Genomic DNA, 21,202 nt, shown 5'->3' with positions numbered 1-21,202 from the left:
CAGGCGCCCAGCCCCATGGATCCCAGGCTCACAGCCCTGCTGGCCCCATGGATCTGATGCTCACAGCTCCCAGCCCTGTGAATCCCAGGATCACAGCTCTCAGCCCCATGGATCTGATGCTCACAGCCGCACAGATCCCAGGATCACGGCTCCCAGCCCCATGGATCCCAGGCTCACAGCCCTGCTGGCCCCATGGATCTGATGCTCACAGCTCCCAGCCTCATGGATCCCAGGATCACAGCCCTGCTCTGGGAGCACCGTGAGCTCCGGGGCTGTAACAGGTGGTGCTTTGCGTCCCACTCCAGCATCTCAGGCCGCAAACATATTTCCTGTGACAGTGTTTTTCCTGCACCCTGCCCGTGTTTGTGGGCTAAACGTGTCCTCCTTGAGGAGGGGATCACACGCCCGGCAGGAATCCGGGATGATCGACCCGTGCCTGGGCCAGTTAAATCCCCTGCACAGCGCAGGTAAGCTCAGCGTGCGCCCTGCCGAGCCGCAGCTCTGCCCTTGGGGAGCCTCAGCTGTTTTATCGCCACCCAGCTCTGGAGCCCAACGAGGACATGGCGCTGCCCGCTGCACACCCGGCCGAGCGGGGGGCTCCGAGGGCGGGCAGGGCCCGGGGAGCGGGGCGGGGGAGCCGGTCCGTGCCGGGGCGGTGCCTGCCGGGCTGAGGGGCGGGTGAGGGGCGGGAGCGCGGCCGAGGGGCGGCCGCCGGGGGGGCGGGACGGGCCCGGACGGGGCGGCCGCTGCTGCCGCGCACTCGGGCAGGGCTGCGCCGGGCTCCGCGCCGGGAGCGCTGCCATGTTCGGCCGCGGCTCCCGCAAGCGGCTCTCCAGCCGCTCGGTGAGTGCCGGGGGTTTCTCGCCCCTCGTTCCCCGTCCCCCGCTCCGCTCCGCTCAGCTCCCACCTGTGGCTCTGTCCCGCCGCCCGCTCCGGCTGCGCCCCGGCGGGTCCCCGCCGCCCCCATGTGCCGCTTGCTTGGGGTGTGTCCCCGCTCCGGCCCTTCCCCTGCCCTCTCCCAGCCGTGCCGGTGCCTTTCCCCCGGGCGTGCCCCTTCCCTATCCCCCGGGTGCCCGTTCCCGTCCTCCTCGTCCCGCAGCCGCCGCTGACTCTGCTGTTCCTTGCAGCTGACGGCGTCGGGGGAGCCGGAGCGGGGCCAGCCCTGCAACACCTGCGGGGACCAGTGCCCGGGCTTCGCCCTGCACAAGTGGAGGTAAGGCCCGGCCAAATCCCCTGGGTCATCGCCCCCATCCTCCCCCACGCCCGGTCCCATCGCGGCTCTCCCTTCCCGGGGCTTTGCGGTGCCCTTCGAGTTCCGAGTGCATCCGGGGTGCAGGTGTGGTTCTTTAGGGAGGGTTTGTGTTGGTCCCAGGCGCGTTGCCCACCCACGGTGGGGGTTCTGGGGACACGGGTGGGCCGCCCCCACACAGGTATGCCCGCGGCCGCCGCCGGTGCGGGGCGCAGCAGGACCCAGATGCGGGACTGGGGTAACTGGTTTGGCGATTACCGACTCGCAGCTTCCCCGGTGCGGTCAGGAGCTCGTCCTGCTGCTCCGGGTCATGCCGGGGGCTGGAGCTGCCTTCACCTGTCAGGGACAACCTGAGTGGGGTGGGGTGAGGTGGGAAGGGAAAAATGGAGCTGAAGGGGTTCTTGCGGTCTGCATCAAACCGCTGCGTGAAACTCCGGCAAAAATAGTGGTTTTGGTTATTTCTGTTGTCTTTACAAAGATGGTATTTCTGTCTCTTCAGAAACCTGACAGTGCCGGTGCCTGATAAGCGCAGCAAGCCCTGGCCTTCTCCTGGGTCAGCCCCTTCTCCCCTCCCCACGTTCTGCTGTCTCAAAATGAGTTCCTGCTGATGTGCGATCTGGGACTTGCTGATATTAAATCTGGGCTGCGGGCCCTGGGAGCTCTACATACTCTTAGTAGGCCAGGGAGCCCTTGGCGACCTTTTAACCTTATTTTTCAGGGTATACCCTTTTCTCCAGCATCTGCTGTGCTTGGTGTTCCTCCCAGCCTCTGCCCTACTTCTCAGAGCTATGTCTCACCAGATTAAAGCTTGGATTCGGAGCAAGGATGGGGATTGATATGTTCCTGTTGAGTTGTATCTTAACGTTTAGCCTTGCAAACCATCGTTCCCTTTGGCGTTTGCCCCAGGGTGTGGTGGGACGGGTTCCATAGGCTGAGGTCTGCCCTGAGGGATGCACAGGAGCAGGTGGGGCTCGCCCTGGTCCTCGGGCTGTCCCGGGTTTCCTCGTGTCCCTGCAGAGCCGCTTTGTAATACTTAAAAGTGCCAGGGAGAACTTTCAAATGCAGGATAAGAAGAAAAGCCGTGGTCACCAACAGTATTTCTCTCCTCCTCCAAGGACTTGTGAGGTGCTGTGCTTCACATTTCGTTATGTCCGAGAGTACAACTGTACAGTAGCTTTTGAAGGATGAAGTGAATTTGGTAGGATCCCACCAGGGGCCAAATGGCCCAGCAGAAGGGGCACACAGCTGCCTGGGGCGTGTCAGATCCGAGGGATGTTGCAGCTCTTTCCAGACTGTGCCCTCTGCATTGGCACACAGATCTTGACAAACCCCATGTGCAGGAGCCTCCACCCTGCCAGGACTACCCATAACCATCTCCTTTGCTGACAACCTTCAGGCATGGGAGGGGATTTTTGCAAATACAGTGTGGATTTTTCCAGCGGCTTTCTCTCAGGAGAGAAGTGCTTATGTGCCCGGGGCAGGAGAAGGATGGGGACCCTTTGGGTGTGGGTGGGGTCAGCCCCCAGAGGCATTGCAGCCTTTGTGCTCCGGGGTTTGCATCCCACTGAGCAGGTTAGACCTTACTCCAAGTTTCCTTACACCAGGACTCGATTAGCTGAGAGCCCTCCTGCAGACATTCCCATTTAATTGCCTTGATGTAAGAGTAATTACACAATTAAACCAAATAAAGCAGTCTATTTGCCAGAACACAATGGAGAGGAAATTCGTTCATTTTTCACTAGCCAGTGGTCTATTAATGCCAGGAATAGGTGAGCAGACAAATTATTCCCAATAGTTTGTAGGTTGAAAGCATGCTGAGGAGCCTGTGCCCTCTGTGCAGGAGATGTTGCAGTCACTGACTGGTGGGGCTGCTCACCTGAACGTGCAGAATGAGACTGAAAGAAAACAAGAAAATAAGGGTTTGCAAGGAGATCCTCACATTAGGGGTATAAATCCAGATCAATTGACCTGTAGAGATTTATAAGGCTTTTTGTAATCCTTTGACAGCAGAGTTTTGCTGATAAATGTAAATAGGGTGGTTTTCAAAGATGCAGAGTGGTGATAGCGCTTTAGGGAGACAGAATTTATAAACTTGCAGACACTGAAGCCATTGCTGAGGCAGGCATTGTCTATACCAATATCCCAATTATGCTGGACTCTGTATTTTCAATTTACCTGTGATTTTAGGTGTGATCTGTGCAGGCACTCCCTCAAGCAAGCAGACTGCTTTGTTAGAGGATGAAGATTCCTGTGTTCCTGTGTTGCCTTAACAGCCACTTTTCTCAGAGATGGCTCTGAGCATTTGCTGAATTTATCATTCCTGGAAGCACAGGCATGCTTCTTGAGACAGGGAAACCTCTTGAAAATAAATTATATTCTGCAGAACTGTTTTCAGAATAAGCCTGCTTTCTCTACTGCAGGTGATGTGCAAAAAGAAGATGAAAGGGGATTCATGAAAGGGGATTGTTAAAGAATTAAATAATGTTGCTGGGTTTTGAAGTTTATTTTAGAATCTTCGTAATTTTGCTCTGAAATTATAATCCTACATTCAAGGTAGTAGGTGAATTATCCTGTAGCAGTGTCAGTTTATTTAATGCTAATGTGGTGGAAACAAGGAATTGAAAACACCTCAGTCCAGCCAGAGCCTACATCTTACTCCATCAAAGAGCTCTCTTCTGCACGCCACAGATCCCTGCCTCTCGTTGTGAGGCAGAAATTCAATTTATAGCTTTAAATCATTTAGCCCCAAAGAGGAAAATGTAAGTGGTTTTTCTGAGAAGGTTTGGGGGCAAAGTCCATGAAGACACAGCTATCAAACTATAACCAGTGAAACCCTGAATTTCTCATGGGCTGAGCAGAAAAATGACTCCTTCCTCTCGTCTCATCACTTTCTGCTGTGGTGGGTTGTCATCAAAGTGCCAAAGGACTGAGTTCATTTGTGTGGGCTCCAGCCTAGGAAATGGAAATGGCGTGTAGGTAACCAAATCCTCATTAATAAAGGTGGCTTTGTGTGGGAAAAGGGAAATCAAATTCAATAAAAATTGAACTCCTTAGGAGCCCGGTTGCTGTTTTCTAATCAGATCTGCATTACATTAAACTGTGTGCCATTCAGCTTGTTAACAAGCTTTGGCATTAAATAAAGCTGTCACTGGAGTTTGGTGAATGAATAGGCATTAGCAGTGTCTTTTGCATAATGTCTTGCAGAGAAAACCCTTCGAGGGAGGTGGTCCAGGAGCAAGGAAGGGAATTTATAACCTAGTGCCAGGTGCAATTAGTGTGAATATGCAAACCTTAAAGGTGACAAATGGTTCGCTTTTGCTGCTGTTAAGCTTACTGTGAAGAACTAATTTCAGATTTACTCTGGGTGGAGTAAAATTACAGCCTTAGTACCTCCGTTAAAATAGCTGATCCTTCGTGTTGGGAGATTGGCATGTGTTTAGCACACGGAGCCATGGTTTGTTTGCTCCTAGAGAAAGCCAAAATACTCCTGCAGATCAGCAGACCTTGCTGTTCCCTGCTCCCTGCCTTCTCCAAACCCACCAACTAAAAAGATAGAAGCGGGACACGCGGGTCTCAGGATGGTGTTTGAGCTTTGCTGTGAGGAAGGGGGGATGTGCCACCTGGCTTGCAAAGCCTGCAGAGGCAGTGGCATACGGCTGGTTTCTGAGGGAAGGAATTTGGATGCTGTCTCAGAGAAGACAATTTTAAAAATAGAGTCTGAAAACCTTTGGAGAAGTCTTTGTTGCCATAGTTATTCTTCTGGTTTGCAGAAGAATTTGAAAAGCAGTAATAAACATGACATGAAGACAAAGACTGGTTTGCCAGGGTTTTAGCTTCAGTGTGAGATTATGTCTTACATCTTTTCTTGGAGCATCTTTTTCCTTGCATACGTCACACAATCTTTGTCCCTTGGAATCACATTTTGCTGAGGAAGAGATCTGCTTCTCTTCATGCCTTGCTGTCACACATTGTGCTCTTAATATCAGTGCTGTGTGTTTGTACAGCACACAGTGCCTGGCCCTTGCTTTTCAGGGTGAATTTATGTGACCTGATGTAGTATTCAGTAATATTCCATATTAACAAATTTTGCTGCATACAGTTGTTTTGAGCATTTGTTTATTTATTTATTTCCATAAATCAGCATCTTTCTGTAATCTACTGCAGTCAGTCCTGCTGAAGTCTGATCTCATCTGGCCTTTTTGGATCAGGGAGTGTCTGCAAAGACAAACTTCTCATCTTCTCAGGAGAGAGGTGCCTGGAGATCCCAGGTGATCAGCCCAGAGGGTTGTGATTGTCCACTGGGTCACAGAAACCTATGGACAAGGAAAAGAGATGCATGTCCTGAGACAGTGACCCAAAACGGGGTGGTGGACCAGAAGCCTTGTGATGTTTGATGATGTTGGGTGATGGTGCACAAGTTGCTTTGCAAATCCCTTCTCTGCCTTGTTGACTGTAGGCAGGGAGTTGCTTGTGGCAGTGGATGTTTGTTTTGTTCTGTAGGCTTGTTTGTTTAGTGCCCAGTGCTCTGGAGGTTGCTGTGCACAAGAGCAGCAATCTGTGTGTTTGAAATGAGCGAGAAATTCTGTGTGTTTGCAGCCTTTGTCTGCATTCCTAGGGCTCTGATCCTGCCCCTGGGGGGTACACCCCAGCAGGCTCATCCCTGGGTGCCTTTGGGTCTCCAGTTTGCTGCCTGGTTCCTCATCCAGAGAGCAGAAACAATAATATTTGTAACGCAGCACATGAGCGAATAACACTGAATTCTGAAGCATTTGTTTCTACTTCCAAAAAAAAAAAAAAAAAAGTACAGATTATTGCTTCCATATGTTTTCAGCATTTCTCATAGGTTATGTCTCTTGCACACACACACTCCCAGCTTTTCCCTGGCATGAATAACAGGCTTTGTGCCTCTCTTCTTTAGGATTCAGATATTCTGCACTTCCTTGCATGTTTATTGGAAAGGGTTTGGAGATGTGAGAATAGCAGTGCCTTATCTTGAATAGTCTGATGTTCCTATCACTGCCGTGGTGAATTGTGCTAGCCTGGAAGGTTTTAGAAGATTCATCATTTTGCAGTTGGGAACCTGCTGAAATGGGCCAAATTCAGCCAGTGCAGGTGTGGCCCAGTGCAGATCCATCAAACACTCCTGAGGTGAGTCCCCAATGGACTGCAGAGGGCTAAGGCTGCTGCTGTCCCTAGGGGACCTGTGCCTGCCCCTAGGGGTGGGCAGGACTCACCTGCTTCCCAAAGATACTGTCACCCTGGCAGAGGGGATGCAAAAAAATCAAAGGCTGGTTTTGTTTGCTGATTTTAAAGCCTTTCACAAAGCGGTTGGTGTCATTAGCTTGTTTTTAATTTATTTTTTGTGTGCTTATTTGGTACCAGGTTCAGAAAGGAGAAGCCACTCCCTGCCATGTCCTTCAGTGGCAGTCAGTGCCCTTCAGCCCCTGTGCCCGGGCTGGTTTGGTGTGGGTGCCTGTGTGCACTGGAGCTCAGCTCAGGGAATGCTGCACTGTGCTCTTGGCTTGGCATCAGTGACTTCGGCTGTCCTATTTTCTTACACCTGCAAGGTTAAACACTTGTGTAAGTGTTTGGGAAATCAGGTCTACTTTTTTGGGGGGGCTTTTCACCCCCACAGTAGTAGGGAGAACAGGGATGGTGAGTGATGGCTCGTGCTGCTCCCACTGTTCCAGCAGCAGCTCTACCAGGGGGCAGCCAGGCCATTGGGATGGGGGTTTGGGTGGATTGTGGGGTAGGTATCAGCTCTGCCCTGCCCTGGGACAATTCTTTTCCAAAATGTTGAGTGCTCAGTTACATTTAAGGAACTCCCAACAATTTTTTCTGACTTGTGGGTTCCATTTCTTTGTGCCCTGCTGCTGAAACAGCACTTGAAACAGCACTTAAGACAGCCAAGACTGATAAGGTATCCTGTTTGTGTTGGCTGGGAGACACAGTATCCACATTACCAGAGCATTACAGTGTCAGAGGCAGTGTTGTCCCTGGCAAAAAGCCCAAAATAAATTCTTTAATTTTTTGTATGCGATGTACAAAAGAGCAGGTGAGGTATGTATTTGTTTCCGGGCAAGCCCAGGGAGCCTGTTTGAAGTCCTTTACAAGCCACTCAGGATTGTATTGCAAGAACTCAAAAGCAGTTTGGACACTTGTTGATTGAATTTCAGCTGAGCACAGAGCCCTGCTCTGCAGCTGCTCTAACTGGAGCTGCTCTGCCGGACTCCATTGCCACTGAGCTGCTGGCAAAAGCCAGAAAAGCAGAATTTCTCCTAGGGAACGGGCAGTGTGGGTAGATTTTCTGTCTCTTTTGAAGTGGCCATGTGCAAGTCTATTTTTATGAATGGTGTGAAAAAACACTTATAAGCTGTTGCGGGATTTGGGCTGATTTTGTGGGGTTTATTCTGTATCTGGTGTGATTGTGAATTACATTGATGATGGATAGCTGTCTGTAGAGCAGACACACTGAATTCTGAGTTCGTGTGGTATTTTACTTCTAAACAAATAATTTTAAAATTTGGTTGGGATTTTTTGTTTTTTGCACTATTTTTTTTTTTATTTTTTTGAAAATAACTACAACTGCTTCTTGGTATGCAAAGAGTAGTTTTACCTTCCTGGTGTGAGCCAGTGGGGTTTGCCATCCCAAGGGCCGAATTTGGCTGGTCTGTACTTTGGTGGTGCCTCAGCCACGGGGCTGTGCTGCTGGATAATGGCAAAGCACAGTTCCCTCATGGAGCCTTTCTAGGTGGATTTGCCCAGGAGAGACCCACAAAACCTGGAGGCAGGATGGGTTGGCTTGCACTGGGATCTCCTACAAGCAGACAGCTGTTGGTGCTGGAGGCTGTGCTCGTGGATTTGGGAGCTGTGAATTAGTGGGACGTGGTGAATGATTTAACAGCCCAGTGATGTGTAAGGTCCTGAGCTCCCTGTGCATCCACCCAAGCCCAGGGAAACGGGTTAAATCGCTTGTTGAAGCGTCTGCTGGGCTGATGAGAGGGAGGAGGTGGGAGATGAAGAGCTGACTGGTGCTGTGACACGCGGAGCTGAGCTGTCACCCCGCTGTTGCCCCCGATCCCCTTCCCGAGCCGTCTGTCCCGCCGGTGCCCCTGGGCTGCGCCCCGCTGGAGCCCGGCCGGGCCGTGCTGCGTGTGGCCTGTGCTGGGCCGGCAGGAAAACTCCTACTGCTCTGTTCGAGGGCTTGCAACAGGCCTTTGTCACCAGCGTGGTGTGGCCTGAAAGAAAAAGCTGGCAGGCAGCGCTTTGGTGGGATAAAGGCTGGAAGCGGGATCCCCGCTGGAGGGGCCGGGCGCAGCTTTTGGCTGACGCCCACGGAGCGCTGCCCTCCTCTTTGTTGCTCTCGGCTGTTGAGAGTCTGTTCAGTGTTTTCAAGAGTTTTCCTTTGGTTTTGTTCTTTTTCTGTTTGCCTTTAAAAAGTCAATCTTCAGTCTTTTAGAGTTTTTCAAAGACATTCTCCCCCGCCATCCCCCCCCCCCCCCGCCCAGTAATCCATCCTTATTACACCAGTGAGTCACTCTTCAAATAATGAATTGCGTTTTCATTGTCTGGCTCGTAAGTCTATCACCGAGTTTAAGGATGGCCGATAGTATCAGCTGAGACCTTTGGCAGCTGGCTTTGCAATTTTGTGGTGCTCATTTGGGTATTTGCTTTTTTCTCTAATGAATAATCTCCCAGCCGTGGCGGTGGAAAGCCGGACCTTTCCTGTGCTTGTAGCATCTCTGCGGTCACTATCTAATGTTGAAGGAATTTGTAACATTAGCAGAATTGTCTGATGTGAGGAAAACTAATTTCAGGGTAAACCTCATGAGCATGGCTGTAAAGAACATTTTTCTCATGCTTGCAGACCCCAGATGTGCATCAATGCAGTCCCAATGGCCAGAACCTCTCTCAGTTCCCCGGTGCTTGGGTCAAGAGGGGTACAGAAAACTCAGGGTGCTCCTCTCTGCTGCTGGAGAGGCTGTGTCTTCCCACGTGTGGCTCCGCTCTTCACAGGACCCTGATACCAGGGCTTATCACTTGGAGAGCTCAGTGTGACAATTATTATTCTCACTGCAGAGAGAGACACTTTGTACTCAGCCATTGCAGCAAACATTTCATCCCCTATCCATTGCCCTTGTGTGGATGCTGCTGCTGCGGTGATAAAAAACATAATGGCTGTTCTTGCTGATAAGGGGAGTGTGTAAGTGTAATTATTGAAATCCCTATGCAGAGCTCTGAGGATGGATGGAGAGTCCCTCTCCCTCTGAGGGGTTTCTGTTGCTCTGGAGCCTGTTGGGGAGAGCACGAGCCTGCAGCTCCTGGCAGCTGAAGTGGGAGCTGCTCGGACACAGCTGTGAGCAATTAGTAAAGGATGTCTTTTCCCCTCCCTCCACTTTCTTTCCTCCTCTTCTCTTTGAAACCAAGTCACAGGCTTCAGGGAATCCAGAGGAGACCTCAAGCAGTTCAGGTTTGAGATGCTCCTGGATCAGGTTGAAGGTGGCCACTGCTCAGTGCATTGGCATTCAGCAGCAAGGTGAAGGTCTAGGGATCCAACCCAACCTTGCAGGAAGCATACTGCAGCCAAGGAGCCAGAGATTATTTAGATCAAGCCAACAAAAAAACATATTTCCATGGCAGCAGTAACCATAGGAAACCTCCTCAGCATGTCTTGGGTGGTTCCTGTTTCCCTGCCTTCATCTGTTTGCTTTGCAAGCATAGCAGTGGTTGCAAGTGCCCCTGGTGTCACCAGGAGTGGCCCATGAGCCCTGCTGTCCCCAGGGGCTTGGCAGTCACACCAGGGTTGTGTCACTTCTCCTCGGTTTCTCTTTTGCTCTAGTTGGTAAAAAGATGCTTTGAGAGGCTTCTTTAGATGCCATCAAGTCTCAAAGCCACCTCTTTACCTGGTGTCAGCTCACAAATGTGCATTTGATCCTTAAATACCCAAGGCATAAAGGCGAATTGTCTCCCAGGGTCCAATTCTTCTTCTTTTCTATAGAGTCTTAAAAGATACTTTTACATTCCGTCTGGCTCAGCTAGTGATGCTTGGCCTTCAACCAAGACAGGGAATCTAGGACAAGAATCCCTGAATGCTCTTAGAAGAGCAAGATGAGAAGTTATAAAAAACCACAGCATTTTGTTGGCGGAAAAAAAAAAAGCTGGTAAAAGATTTTGTTTAAAAAAATAATCTGGAATATTTTTGATCAGCTTCATGTGGACACATTTACAGGAGGGCGTAAGAGGAGGCTTGTTTTCCTGGGTAGTGCCTCCTCTAGGAAATCCCAGCTGTGAAGTGAATACAAATGCAGGAAATTGAGAGGTTTTGCAGTGAGTCACTGGAAGGGATGAGGAACCAGTTGTTCTGGTGTGATTGTGCTGATGACAACCAGCTCTTTGACCTGCCAGGGACAGAGTGGCTGTGTGAAAGCACCTGGGGGCTTGGGCATCTCAAGCCAGCACCCAAGGGTGCTTGGACCCCCCTGTCCTCCTCCCACCCTCCAAGGGCAGTGTGGAGGTGTCCTCACGGAGCTCTGCAGAGCAGATGGGCCCTGCTTGCAGTGCCAAGGTACTGCACAGAGACAGGTTAAAAAAAGATGTCTCCTTCTGTGGGAGCGTGACACAGAGAGGGAGAAAATACCTCGTGGTGCCAGTAACTGGGGTGTTTTGGTGCTCCTGTAGCAGACAGTGCTGCTCTGACCTCTCCAGGCTGTTGGGTGCTTCTCATGGCAGGGTTTGCTCTGTGGAGAAGGACCTGGCTGCTCTTTGGGGTGGAGATGGAGCCCTGTGCAGAGGTGCTGCTGGGCTTGGTGTCCCCTGTCTTCCCCTGACTCTTAGCAGATGATTTAATCCCTATTTTTGCAAAATCCCAACTCTATCAAAGTCAGATTTTTGCTTGAAATTACACATTTGAAGAAGTAGCAGCAGGATGGGGACAAGGCTGATTGTCTTTCTCTTCTCACCTGTCAAACAGTGGGAGCACTCATCACATTGCTGTGGCTGGGCCCTGCATTTGGTGCCATAAAGGCCACGTGTCTAAAGTGCAGCCCCTTTAAATGTCAGATATGAGAAGAAGTGGGACGTGACAAGACAATAAAAGTTAATATTCTAAAGTCAGGTTTGTGCAGCGTAGCTTGGATTTTTAATATCAAGTGCATAATTTATTACAAGGTTAGCAGTTTGAAATACATATATTTGAATATGTTTTAATGTTATCTTTCCTTCCAGTAGCAGGAACAATGCTCCTTTACAATAGAAAAATGATTTCACATTGCCACGTGACAGTTTCAGCTTGTACCTCTAATAGATGTGTGATCTGCTGAAGTGTGAAGGCTATCTGATAAGTGCCTGAATAATAAAGCTATATTGTTTGTTCTGATCTCCCTTTGTCATTTTCAGGTGTATAAATAAAACATTTTCACATTGGGCCCTGTGCAGTTCCAGCCCAGACTTATTTACTTTCTGCTGAGGTAACTTGGAAGAGACATGAATCTTCTAGTGTGACAGGAGAAATCAGGTGGCATCATTATTGCATGTTGTGCTCAAAATGATCAAATGCAATGTTAATAAATATTTTCCTGAGAAAAGTTACAAGTATTTAAAGAATATTTTTAAACAAAGAAGCATTTGTCTCATGTACAGCAGAGGGCACTCTGCATCGCTGCTGCGCTACTCGGCTGCTGCTCCAGCTGCCCGAAGGGGGAAAAAATCCCTGTGCTTAAATTATAGTTTGCAGAAATGAAATACTCTGTGTGTGTTTGCTTATACAGGGGTGTGAGTGTGTATATTAAAAGACACAGGGTGGCGTATATATAAAAATAATCCCAGCACATAATGTAAAACTTAAATATTCGTAGTGGTTGCTGAAGTTAGGTGAAGCACATGTTGTGTTGATTAATGCTCTGCCTGCTGTTATGCTGAGCTTCAGAGGGGACTGAAGTGTGCTGAAAGGAGAAAATGAAGAGGCCCTGGCTAGTGAAGGGTTGCAATCTTCATCTTCTTGAAGGCATAGAGGCTAGTGACAGCCTAGGATGCTGGCAACTGCCCGAGCAAAGGAAAGATCTTGAAAGATGGATAATATTGGAGGGTGTGGAATTAAGAGTCCTTCTGTGTATAAAAGCAGCAGATCTGGGGGCTTGTGGGTTCTGTGCTGGGGTTTGCAGTGCTGAGATCTCGTTCCCAGCAGCACCAAAGCTTGTGGAGTTGCGAGGCTCTTGTGAAAATCCCGGAGATTGTTTTTATCCTTACTGTAGGAGTTATCTGTGCAAGGAAATTTAAAATACTGAGGTTTGTGCCTGAAGCAGGAAGCAGCCCTAGCCCCAAGGATGCTGTGGAAGGGCTGGATTCTGGCTGGGGTGTTGTTAGTTGGAAGATGAAGCACCTGCTTGCTGGGGGAGGGACCCCATCCTTGAGGTACAGAGGTGTGTCCTTCATGGTCCAGAGATGATCACAGAGATTGGTGCCATCTCACTTCTTTAATAAGATTTTTTTTCCAACAAAAATGGACTTTTTTCATTTTTGTTCCCTTCAGCTGATTATTCAGACACTGCCAAGGTACTGCCAAGGTGGGTTTCTAGTTTAACTCTTAGTGCACCTTCTTTTCTTAGTGTTTTTCTTTTAAGAGGAAATAAAGAGCTCCAAAGCCAAGTCCTTGTTCAGCTTTTGGCTGTATTGTAATGCTTTTGAAATATTCTGGATAGCTGGATTTTGTGCCATGCTTTGGGTGACAAGTTTCTTGGTAAAACCATGCAATGCCATGCTGAATTTTCAGATTTTAGTAATTAATTCAAGAGGAATTCAGATTTCCTCCTGTCTCCCCCAGTGAGCTGCTTGCGTTGGGCTTAATCTAAATCTCTCAAAGCAGGGCTCCTGCAAGAGTCTGGAAGTGTCAACGCTGTTGTATAAAATATGGGCCTGGTAACAAGAATGAGGGGGCATGTAGTTCAAGATAACCAGTTTATGCTAAATACACAGCTGGGTGGATTTTTCTATAGAGAATCTGTGGCGTATAATGATCAGAGAAATATGGAAATGCCGGAGGGGCTTTATAATAATGGGTGCTAATTATGATGAAATGGATTTGGGTGGTAGGGAGTAATCCAAGATTACAATAGTAAGGGGTTTTTTTAAGTAGCTCCTGCTATTTGGGAGGGCAGCAGAGCTCCTTGTTACATGGCTTAAAACAATCTCTTTTAGGATTGTCACAAGCAGCGTTCGCCCTTGGCTGGTTATTTCACAAGGGCTTGGTGCAGCTCAGACATGACATATGTGAGTAATTTCAAGGATACAAGCTGGCCCACGTGCTGCAAAGCACATTCTCACTAGGATAAAGATGCTGTTATATCATTGTGCCTGGATAATTGCTTTCCTGGAGGTGTCACTGGAGCTGGTATCTGGGATGGGCTGTTTTGTCCCATTATGGTGGTTCCTGGATGGTGTGGTTTTGGGGCTGTGAGAGCAGGATGGTGCTGCCATCACCAGTTAGATGCTCCTGCCTGTGCTGGTGGGCTGGGAAGTACTGGGAGGATGCTGCTGGGAATGAACTGTTGCAGCTCTGGGATTGGGACCAAAAGCAAGTTGTAACACCACAGCCTGGAGCACAGGATCCTGGTTCTGGCTACAGGTTTTTGGGCAGGAGCACATGTGTAAAGCCAGGCACGTATCTGCTCATGCTGCTTGGCTTTTCCTTTCTTGTAAGGATTTGCTGGTCTTTTTTCAGTGCTGACCATGCCACAAAGCACTGGACTTAGCACACAGAGTGCCTCAGGTACTCATCTCCTTGGAAAACAGTGGTTGTGAAATGTTTTGTTGTTGTTAACAGAGATGTGGCAATGCAGAGCTTGAAAAGCTGCACTTGAATTATCCAGCCTTGTGCTGGAGACCAGCAAGCCTTATGACTCACCTTAGCCAGAGTCAATAGAAATGAAACTATTTAAATACACAATTAAAATATGTTGTTATGTTAGCATGTGGACCTCCATGCAAGCTTGCTCTCTAACTAGGTCAATTAAAGGACCCCCACGGAAGAGATGTAGGAGGCTGGTTTAAAAAAAAAATCCCAGTGTTAACTGCTTGTTTGCTGCCAAGTAGATTTTGGTCTGAAGTGAAAGGCATAAAGCACCTGGACTTTATGGGCAGGCTTTGGGGGGACTTATCTTCACTTTGGGACTCCAAAATCTTGTAGGCAGTGAGAAGAAATGGGTTAAAAAGATGTTGCATGCTTCCTTTCAGGGGATGAAATCCAGCTGGCACACAGTGCCCTAGCCCTGGTAGCAGAGAGGGTTGTTGGCCATGGCCAGGACGTTGTTGTGGTTCAGCTCCACCATCTCCCTCAGCTTTTCCAGATGATCCAGGAGCTTGAGTAGTTCATAAAAGGAGTGAGTAGCCAAATGGACCAATAAAAGGAGTTTGTGGAAAGGCCCAATATATTTTATGAAGAAAGAAATGGATCCTCTAATGCGAGGGTTGTGTCTTGTAAAATTTTGCAGGGCTGCAAGTGCTGTTAAACACTGGCTCCCTGCTCCAGCCACTCCTTGGAGCACACGCAGCAACTGCTGAAACTTTCCTTTTGACCTGAACTCTTCCAAGTTTGGGGTGAAATCCTGACCTTGGAGAAGTCATGTCATGAATTTCCCAGGGACCATCAAAGTGGTCATCAGTACAAGAACTGTGATCACAGTCCTTGAATTAAATTTGTCTGGCCTTGTGGGATTTTTTTAGGCAAAATGGAACAAAACTTTACATCTTCTTAATGCTCTTTGATGGCAGCAACAGCAGCTGGAAGGCCAAAATTTGGCCTGGCCATGGTTATTGCTGGGAAATGCCTTTGTGTGATCCAGGAAAAATGAAGCTGTTTGGAAGTGAGCAATGAGTGAGTTTGCAGAGTGGGATGCTCTGTGCACACTTGGTGCTTCCAGTGATGGTAACCCACGGAGTAAAATTTCAGCCCAGCACAGGGGGCGCACGCAAGGGTGACCAATGATTTAAATCCCATGTCCCCCAGGCTGCTCAAAGGGTTTGAAGCTGGCTGTGGCACAGGGAGCTGGGGTGCCCTGCCAGCTCAGGTGGCACCATCCATAGCTGCAGAGATCTCATCTCACCATGCCACCCTGAATGCTGTAGGATGGGGAGGCAGCAAGTGAGGCACAGCATCACTGGATGTGGCATTGAAAGGATGGGCAGAGAGCTGCAGGAAAGTAGAAAACAAGGATCTTGCTGCTGATTCATTGTTTTCTGTGTCTGCAGCTTCGATCTTGATGCTAGCCAACCTGTGAGATTTTCAGCTAAACCTTTTTTAGTATTCTCCTTATGTAGTTTGAATTTATTCCAATGGACTGCAGTGATGTGGTGGTGTTCAAGTCAGGCTTGAGTTTCTTAACTGATAAAAATTTGATGACATTTCTTCTGTCTTGGCCCCAAGGAGCAAAGCTTCAGAGCTCAACCAATCTTACAAGATTCCTGTCCTTTTGATCCAACACCTTCTGAGAATTGTTTCTGCTGCACCCAGACTTTAAAATAGGACAAATTCCCAATATCCAGCCTGCAAATTCCCAATTTCCAACCTGTAATTAAAGTTTGGCTTCTAAACCAATGTCTTTGGTCCAAAATGCTGAGCAGAGACAAATTTTGGGTTGTGTCCCTCTGCAAAACAACCACAGAGATGATGCCTGCAGGTGTGTGGCCTTTCACTGAGCCAGAGATGGGGTGACCCCAACTGCAACCTAAGAGAAGAGTCCAGATTTCAAGGGAATGGCATTACATTTCTCAGTCACTGGAAGTCTTTACAGTCAAGGAGGGATTACCTTTGGAGAGGATTTGGTCATTCCCAGTTCTGGAGAACTGGCTTTGCTGAGATCTCCTCACTAGAAATGCTCAGCTCCCCTTCAGCTTTATGGGAACACAGAAGTGTCTCCTCTGGTAGACAGAGATGCTCAAGAAAAGGGGCTGTGGGACTGAATGAAGTTGCCATGCTTTTGGCTACCAGGCCCCTTCCCGTGAGCCTTCTCAAAGGCAAAGGTTGGGTTTTTCTGCTGGAGCTTGGCTGCTGCTCTCACTTTCCCCACAGCCACCTCTTGAGGGGATCAGTGGTTGGTTTTGGCAGGAACTGCTTTATTTTGTGCTTGGAAACACAGTGATCTCAGCTGTGTGCAGGTCTGCGTGAGGCTGGGTATTAGAGCTGCTTTGATGTCTGCACTGATACATCTTAAAGCAGCTCAGGATGGTTTTATGCAGTAGCCCTAAGGTGCTTGCACAGAAAAAGGTGCTTTAGAAATGTAAATTCTGTTTGAGGACAGGTTTTTCTCTGCTGTTCTCTCTCAATTCAGGATGAGGTGGTAAAAATGTAGCATTTAATTAAAGTTTGTAAAGGTTTGGAAATGCATTGCCATAAACATAAAGGATGTAATCAAATGTCTGCCTAATCCCCACCTTAAGGGCACATTAAATGCAGATAGAGTATAATATGTTAGAGACCAGGATTGAAAAGCGATGAGGATTTGGGAGCAGATCTTTCTTACCTGAAGCTTATAAATTATTTTACTTCAGGCTTAGGGATTTAGACATCTACGTACAATAGAAAGCCACGTAGCAGCCAAATTCTCAGCCAGCACAGCTGGCATCATTCTACTGAGTCATTTCAGCTACAAATCCTTAGGGCACAGCCCTGTGACGTGGTTACAGCGCACTGTCCTGACGGAGTGTGGCATGAGAATCATTCCTCACTTCATCACCGAGTAGGGGGCTGCTTCTCTGAACTCAGTAGGGGATTAGATAAAAGCACCTAACAGGTTTTCATTGTTGGAATACAGCAGCATAAAGAAGGGAATGTGGCATTGCACAGTGTCAGCTGGGGAGCGCAAAGCAGGCCGCGGCACCCTGAAGGCGCCCTGGCCTGGAAAAAGCCCTTTGCCCAGAGGGCCCCTCGCGTCCCTCTTCGGCTCCTGTGCCTCGCCGTTCCGCTCTTGATCTCGAAGGCGCTGCCGCTCTTGCCTCGTCGTCCCACGGCTTCTGCCAACGGACGACGACACGCTCAGGCCCCAGAAACTCCAGACCCCGTGCCTGCAGGGAACCGCCACCCAACAGCCCCACAGGGACATCCCCAACCGGCTGCCCAAAAGCCCCCCACTTCAGCTCCAAGCTGCTGCTCTTACCTTGCGGCTGCGCTTCTGGGCTCGAGGCCGCCAATGCTGAAGGCCGGCTCTTGCCTCGCCGATCCACTCTTGAGCTCGAAGAGGCCGCTCCTGCGGCTCGCTCTTTCCTCGCTGTCCCACGGCTTCTGCAAACGTCGACGAGGACACAATCAGGCCCGAGGAGCTCCAGCTGCCATAGGGAAGTGCCACCCAACAGCCCCACAGCCTCATGCCAGCAACACCGCGGCCCCCCAGCTGCCCAAAAGCCTCCAACTACAGCTTGACTCACCGTCCCGACGTCTGGCGCAGTCCCACGCTGTGCTGGGAGCCGGGCCCTCTGGGCAAAGGAAGCCGGGCACGCAAGGCAGCGGCCAAGAGGCTGCACACCCCTGCTTACAGGGGGCTCAGGCCGCTGCCTGGACTAAAAAGTGCCCGGGGCTCCAGAGCACTTACAGGGCGGCTCTGGTCCCCAGGGCCTGTGGAGGCTCCTTCTCTCCACCAGCTGCGGGGCGCTCCCCGCTAACGGGGCGGGCGCCCCACACAGGCTGCCAGCTGAAAGGGAGCACAAAGGCTCCCAGACCCGCAGCCTGCTTACAGGCCGGTCCACACCCGGGGAGCCACAGAGCTCAGCCTTCCCCCAAGGCGACAGGAACCTGACTCTACCGTCAGGCAGTCCAGCTCACGGCCTACCCACCATGCAACTTTAAACACTTTTAACTTTCAACAACTTTAAAATGGTAACCAGAATTACCCACAGTGTGTTTTTCAAGCTAATTTTCTGAATGCTGTGTGTAATGATCCTTTCTTGATTGTTAGACACCTATCAGCCAGCCGCCAGCCCAGCCCTGAGGACAGGGAGGGCACACGCCCGGCCCCGTGACTCCTGGCCCCACGCCTCTGAAAGACCGGGGCCAGGGACACCCGCCTGATTACAGGGGGTCCCTCCAACCGCCCGCCGAGGCCAGGGGACGCACAGAACCCCACTTACGGGGCCGCCCCCCGCTGCCCGGCACCCCCCAACAAGCACTACGGAGCACGGGCTCCGGCCTGCGCCCCACTTGGGGACAGGCCAGAGCCCGGCCGCAGCGCAGCGCGGCAACACGGCCGCCTGCAGAGCCCCGGGAGCCTCCTGTACGAGGCCGCCAGCCATGTGGCGCCAGCCCGAAGCACTGCCAAAGGCAGGAGCGTGCCCTGCGGCACGGCACTTCTGCAAGCTGCCCCCTGGCAAGGGCCCGGGAGCGCTCGTTCCTGTCGCCTGGCTAAAGGAGCCTCCCCAGCCCTGCTTACAGGGACCTGGGTGGGGCTGCTCCTGGGGACAAAGGGTGCCGCCAAGGTCCTGACACGGGCCCCGAGTACAGGGCCCGCACGCTGGCAGCTCACCAGCACCACCGGCAGCGTGGGCGCACGCCCTGGCCCTGGCTACAGGCGGGTCACGCTGCCCACGCTGCCGCTAAGCGGCTTCGCGCCGCCCTCAGAAAGCAGGGGCAAGGCCGGAGGCTTTCTCCACCCGTGCATTTTGGGCACCCGCCTGCGGCTGCACAGAGCTCCTCTTTCCCTCCTGGGAAGTCTAAGCTACACTGGCTCTGTTGCTAAAGCACAACCACACTTCCTCACTCACACCGACTAGGGGGAAGACAGGGGAGGGGGAGGCAGGGGAGGGGGAGACAGTCCCAGAAGAGGGAGCAAGCTCTGTGCAGCCAACCTACTCTAGGGAGCCGTTGCTAATGCTGAGCGGGAGAGGAAAGCGTCAGACCTGCCCCTGCACTGAGAGGAGGCCACAGGGGCCTCGACGCGCTGAAGCGCTTCAGGACCGGCACCAGGGACGCAGGCTGTGACACGCCCCGAGTACAGGGGGTCACGCTGGCCAGGGGCCAGCAGCAGGCAGAAAGCTGCCGGGGTTGGGGAAAAGCCCTGCCCTGCTTACAGGGTAGCTGGGCTGGGGGCCGGGAGAGCTCCGTTTCCCCCCTGCGGTGCGGAGACAGGGGCTCTCACACCCTCCTTTACAGGGTCGCCCCTCTCTCCGGGCAGCCAAAGGAGCACAAGGCAAAAGGCCAAGCACAGCAAGGACCAGCCCTGCACGCAGGGAGGTCGCCCAGCGCAAAGCTGGCCGCGGCACCCTGAAGGCGCCCTGGCCTGGAAAAAGCCCTTTGCCCAGAGGGCCCCTCGCGTCCCTCTTCGGCTCCTGTGCCTCGCCGTTCCGCTCTTGATCTCGAAGGTGCTGCCGCTCTTGCCTCGTCGTCCCACGGCTTCTGCCAACGGACGACGACACGCTCAGGCCCCAGAAACTCCAGACCCCGTGCCTGCAGGGAACCGCCACCCAACAGCCCCACAGGGACATCCCCAACCGGCTGCCCAAAAGCCCCCCACTTCAGCTCCAAGCTGCTGCTCTTACCTTGCGGCTGCGCTTCTGGGCTCGAGGCCGCCAATGCTGAAGGCCGGCTCTTGCCTCGCCGATCCACTCTTGAGCTCGAAGAGGCCGCTCCTGCGGCTCGCTCTTTCCTCGCTGTCCCACGGCTTCTGCAAACGTCGACGAGGACACAATCAGGCCCGAGGAGCTCCAGCTGCCATAGGGAAGTGCCACCCAACAGCCCCACAGCCTCATGCCAGCAACGCCGCGGCCCCCCAGCTGCCCAAAAGCCTCCAACTACAGCTTGACTCACCGTCCCGACGTCCGGCGCAGTCCCACGCTGTGCTGGGAGCCGGGCCCTCTGGGCAAAGGAAGCCGGGCACGCAAGGCAGCGGCCAAGAGGCTGCACACCCCTGCTTACAGGGGGCTCAGGCCGCTGCCTGGACTAAAAAGTGCCCGGGGCTCCAGAGCACTTACAGGGCGGCTCTGGTCCCCAGGGCCTGTGGAGGCTCCTTCTCTCCACCAGCTGCGGGGCGCTCCCCGCTAACGGGGCGGGCGCCCCACACAGGCTGCCAGCTGAAAGGGAGCACAAAGGCTCCCAGACCCGCAGCCTGCTTACAGGCCGGTCCACACCCGGGGAGCCACAGAGCTCGGCCTTCCCCCAAGGCGACAGGAACCTGACTCTACCGTCAGGCAGTCCAGCTCACGGCCTACCCACCATGCAACTTTAAACACTTTTAACTTTCAACAACTTTAAAATGGTAACCAGAATTACCCACAGTGTGTTTTTCAAGCTAATTTTCTGAATGCTGTGTGTAATGATCCTTTCTTGATTGTTAGACACCTATCAGCCAGCCGCCAGCCCAGCCCTGAGGACAGGGAGGGCACACGCCCGGCCCCGTGACTCCTGGCCCCACGCCTCTGAAAGACCGGGGCCAGGGACACCCGCCTGATTACAGGGGGTCCCTCCAACCGCCCGCCGAGGCCAGGGGACGCACAGAACCCCACTTACGGGGCCGCCCCCCGCTGCCCGGCACCCCCCAACAAGCACTACGGAGCACGGGCTCCGGCCTGCGCCCCACTTGGGGACAGGCCAGAGCCCGGCCGCAGCGCAGCGCGGCAACACGGCCGCCTGCAGAGCCCCGGGAGCCTCCTGTACGAGGCCGCCAGCCATGTGGCGCCAGCCCGAAGCACTGCCAAAGGCAGGAGCGTGCCCTGCGGCACGGCACTTCTGCAAGCTGCCCCCTGGCAAGGGCCCGGGAGCGCTCGTTCCTGTCGCCTGGCTAAAGGAGCCTCCCCAGCCCTGCTTACAGGGACCTGGGTGGGGCTGCTCCTGGGGACAAAGGGTGCCGCCAAGGTCCTGACACGGGCCCCGAGTACAGGGCCCGCACGCTGGCAGCTCACCAGCACCACCGGCAGCGTGGGCGCACGCCCTGGCCCTGGCTACAGGCGGGTCACGCTGCCCACGCTGCCGCTAAGCGG

The 21,202-nt window shown here is 52.1% G+C and overlaps 1 protein-coding gene across 3 annotated transcripts; it reads left to right on the top strand.

Moving 5' to 3' along the window:
• The first annotated feature begins 749 nt into the window (after positions 1-749).
• LOC134422649 (prickle planar cell polarity protein 3-like) lies at positions 750-20,518 on the top strand. 3 transcript variants are annotated; one of them, XR_010028860.1, is made up of 3 exons: positions 750-843; positions 1,128-1,213; positions 11,645-17,607. XR_010028860.1 is itself a non-coding variant. In XM_063164938.1 (3 exons), the coding sequence occupies exons 1-3, from the start codon at positions 802-804 to the stop codon at positions 19,492-19,494; spliced, it is 243 nt and encodes an 80-aa protein (XP_063021008.1). In that variant the 5' UTR covers positions 750-801; the 3' UTR covers positions 19,495-20,518. The 3 variants fall into 3 exon arrangements, 2 of the variants coding, with proteins under 2 accessions (XP_063021008.1, XP_063021009.1); XM_063164938.1 differs by lacking the exon at positions 11,645-17,607 and adding an exon at positions 19,380-20,518; XM_063164939.1 differs by lacking the exon at positions 11,645-17,607 and adding an exon at positions 1,749-2,961.
• Positions 20,519-21,202: the final 684 nt, after the last annotated feature.

This window comes from Melospiza melodia, chromosome 10 (genome assembly GCF_035770615.1).
Source record: "Melospiza melodia melodia isolate bMelMel2 chromosome 10, bMelMel2.pri, whole genome shotgun sequence".
In the NCBI taxonomy this organism is placed as follows: Eukaryota; Metazoa; Chordata; class Aves; order Passeriformes; family Passerellidae; genus Melospiza; species Melospiza melodia.
The sequence above is the reverse complement of the archived record's forward strand: the minus strand, read 5'-3'. Positions and strand labels throughout refer to the sequence as shown.

Coding starts and splice junctions, on each gene's coding strand:
- LOC134422649 (XM_063164938.1), top strand. CDS start 802: ATGTTCGGCCGCGGCTCCCGCAAGCGGCTCTCCAGCCGCTCG. Junction 844..1,127: donor AGCGGCTCTCCAGCCGCTCG/GTGAGTGCCGGG, acceptor TGTTCCTTGCAG/CTGACGGCGTCGGGGGAGCC. Junction 1,214..19,379: donor TTCGCCCTGCACAAGTGGAG/GTAAGGCCCGGC, acceptor CCTCCTTTACAG/GGTCGCCCCTCTCTCCGGGC.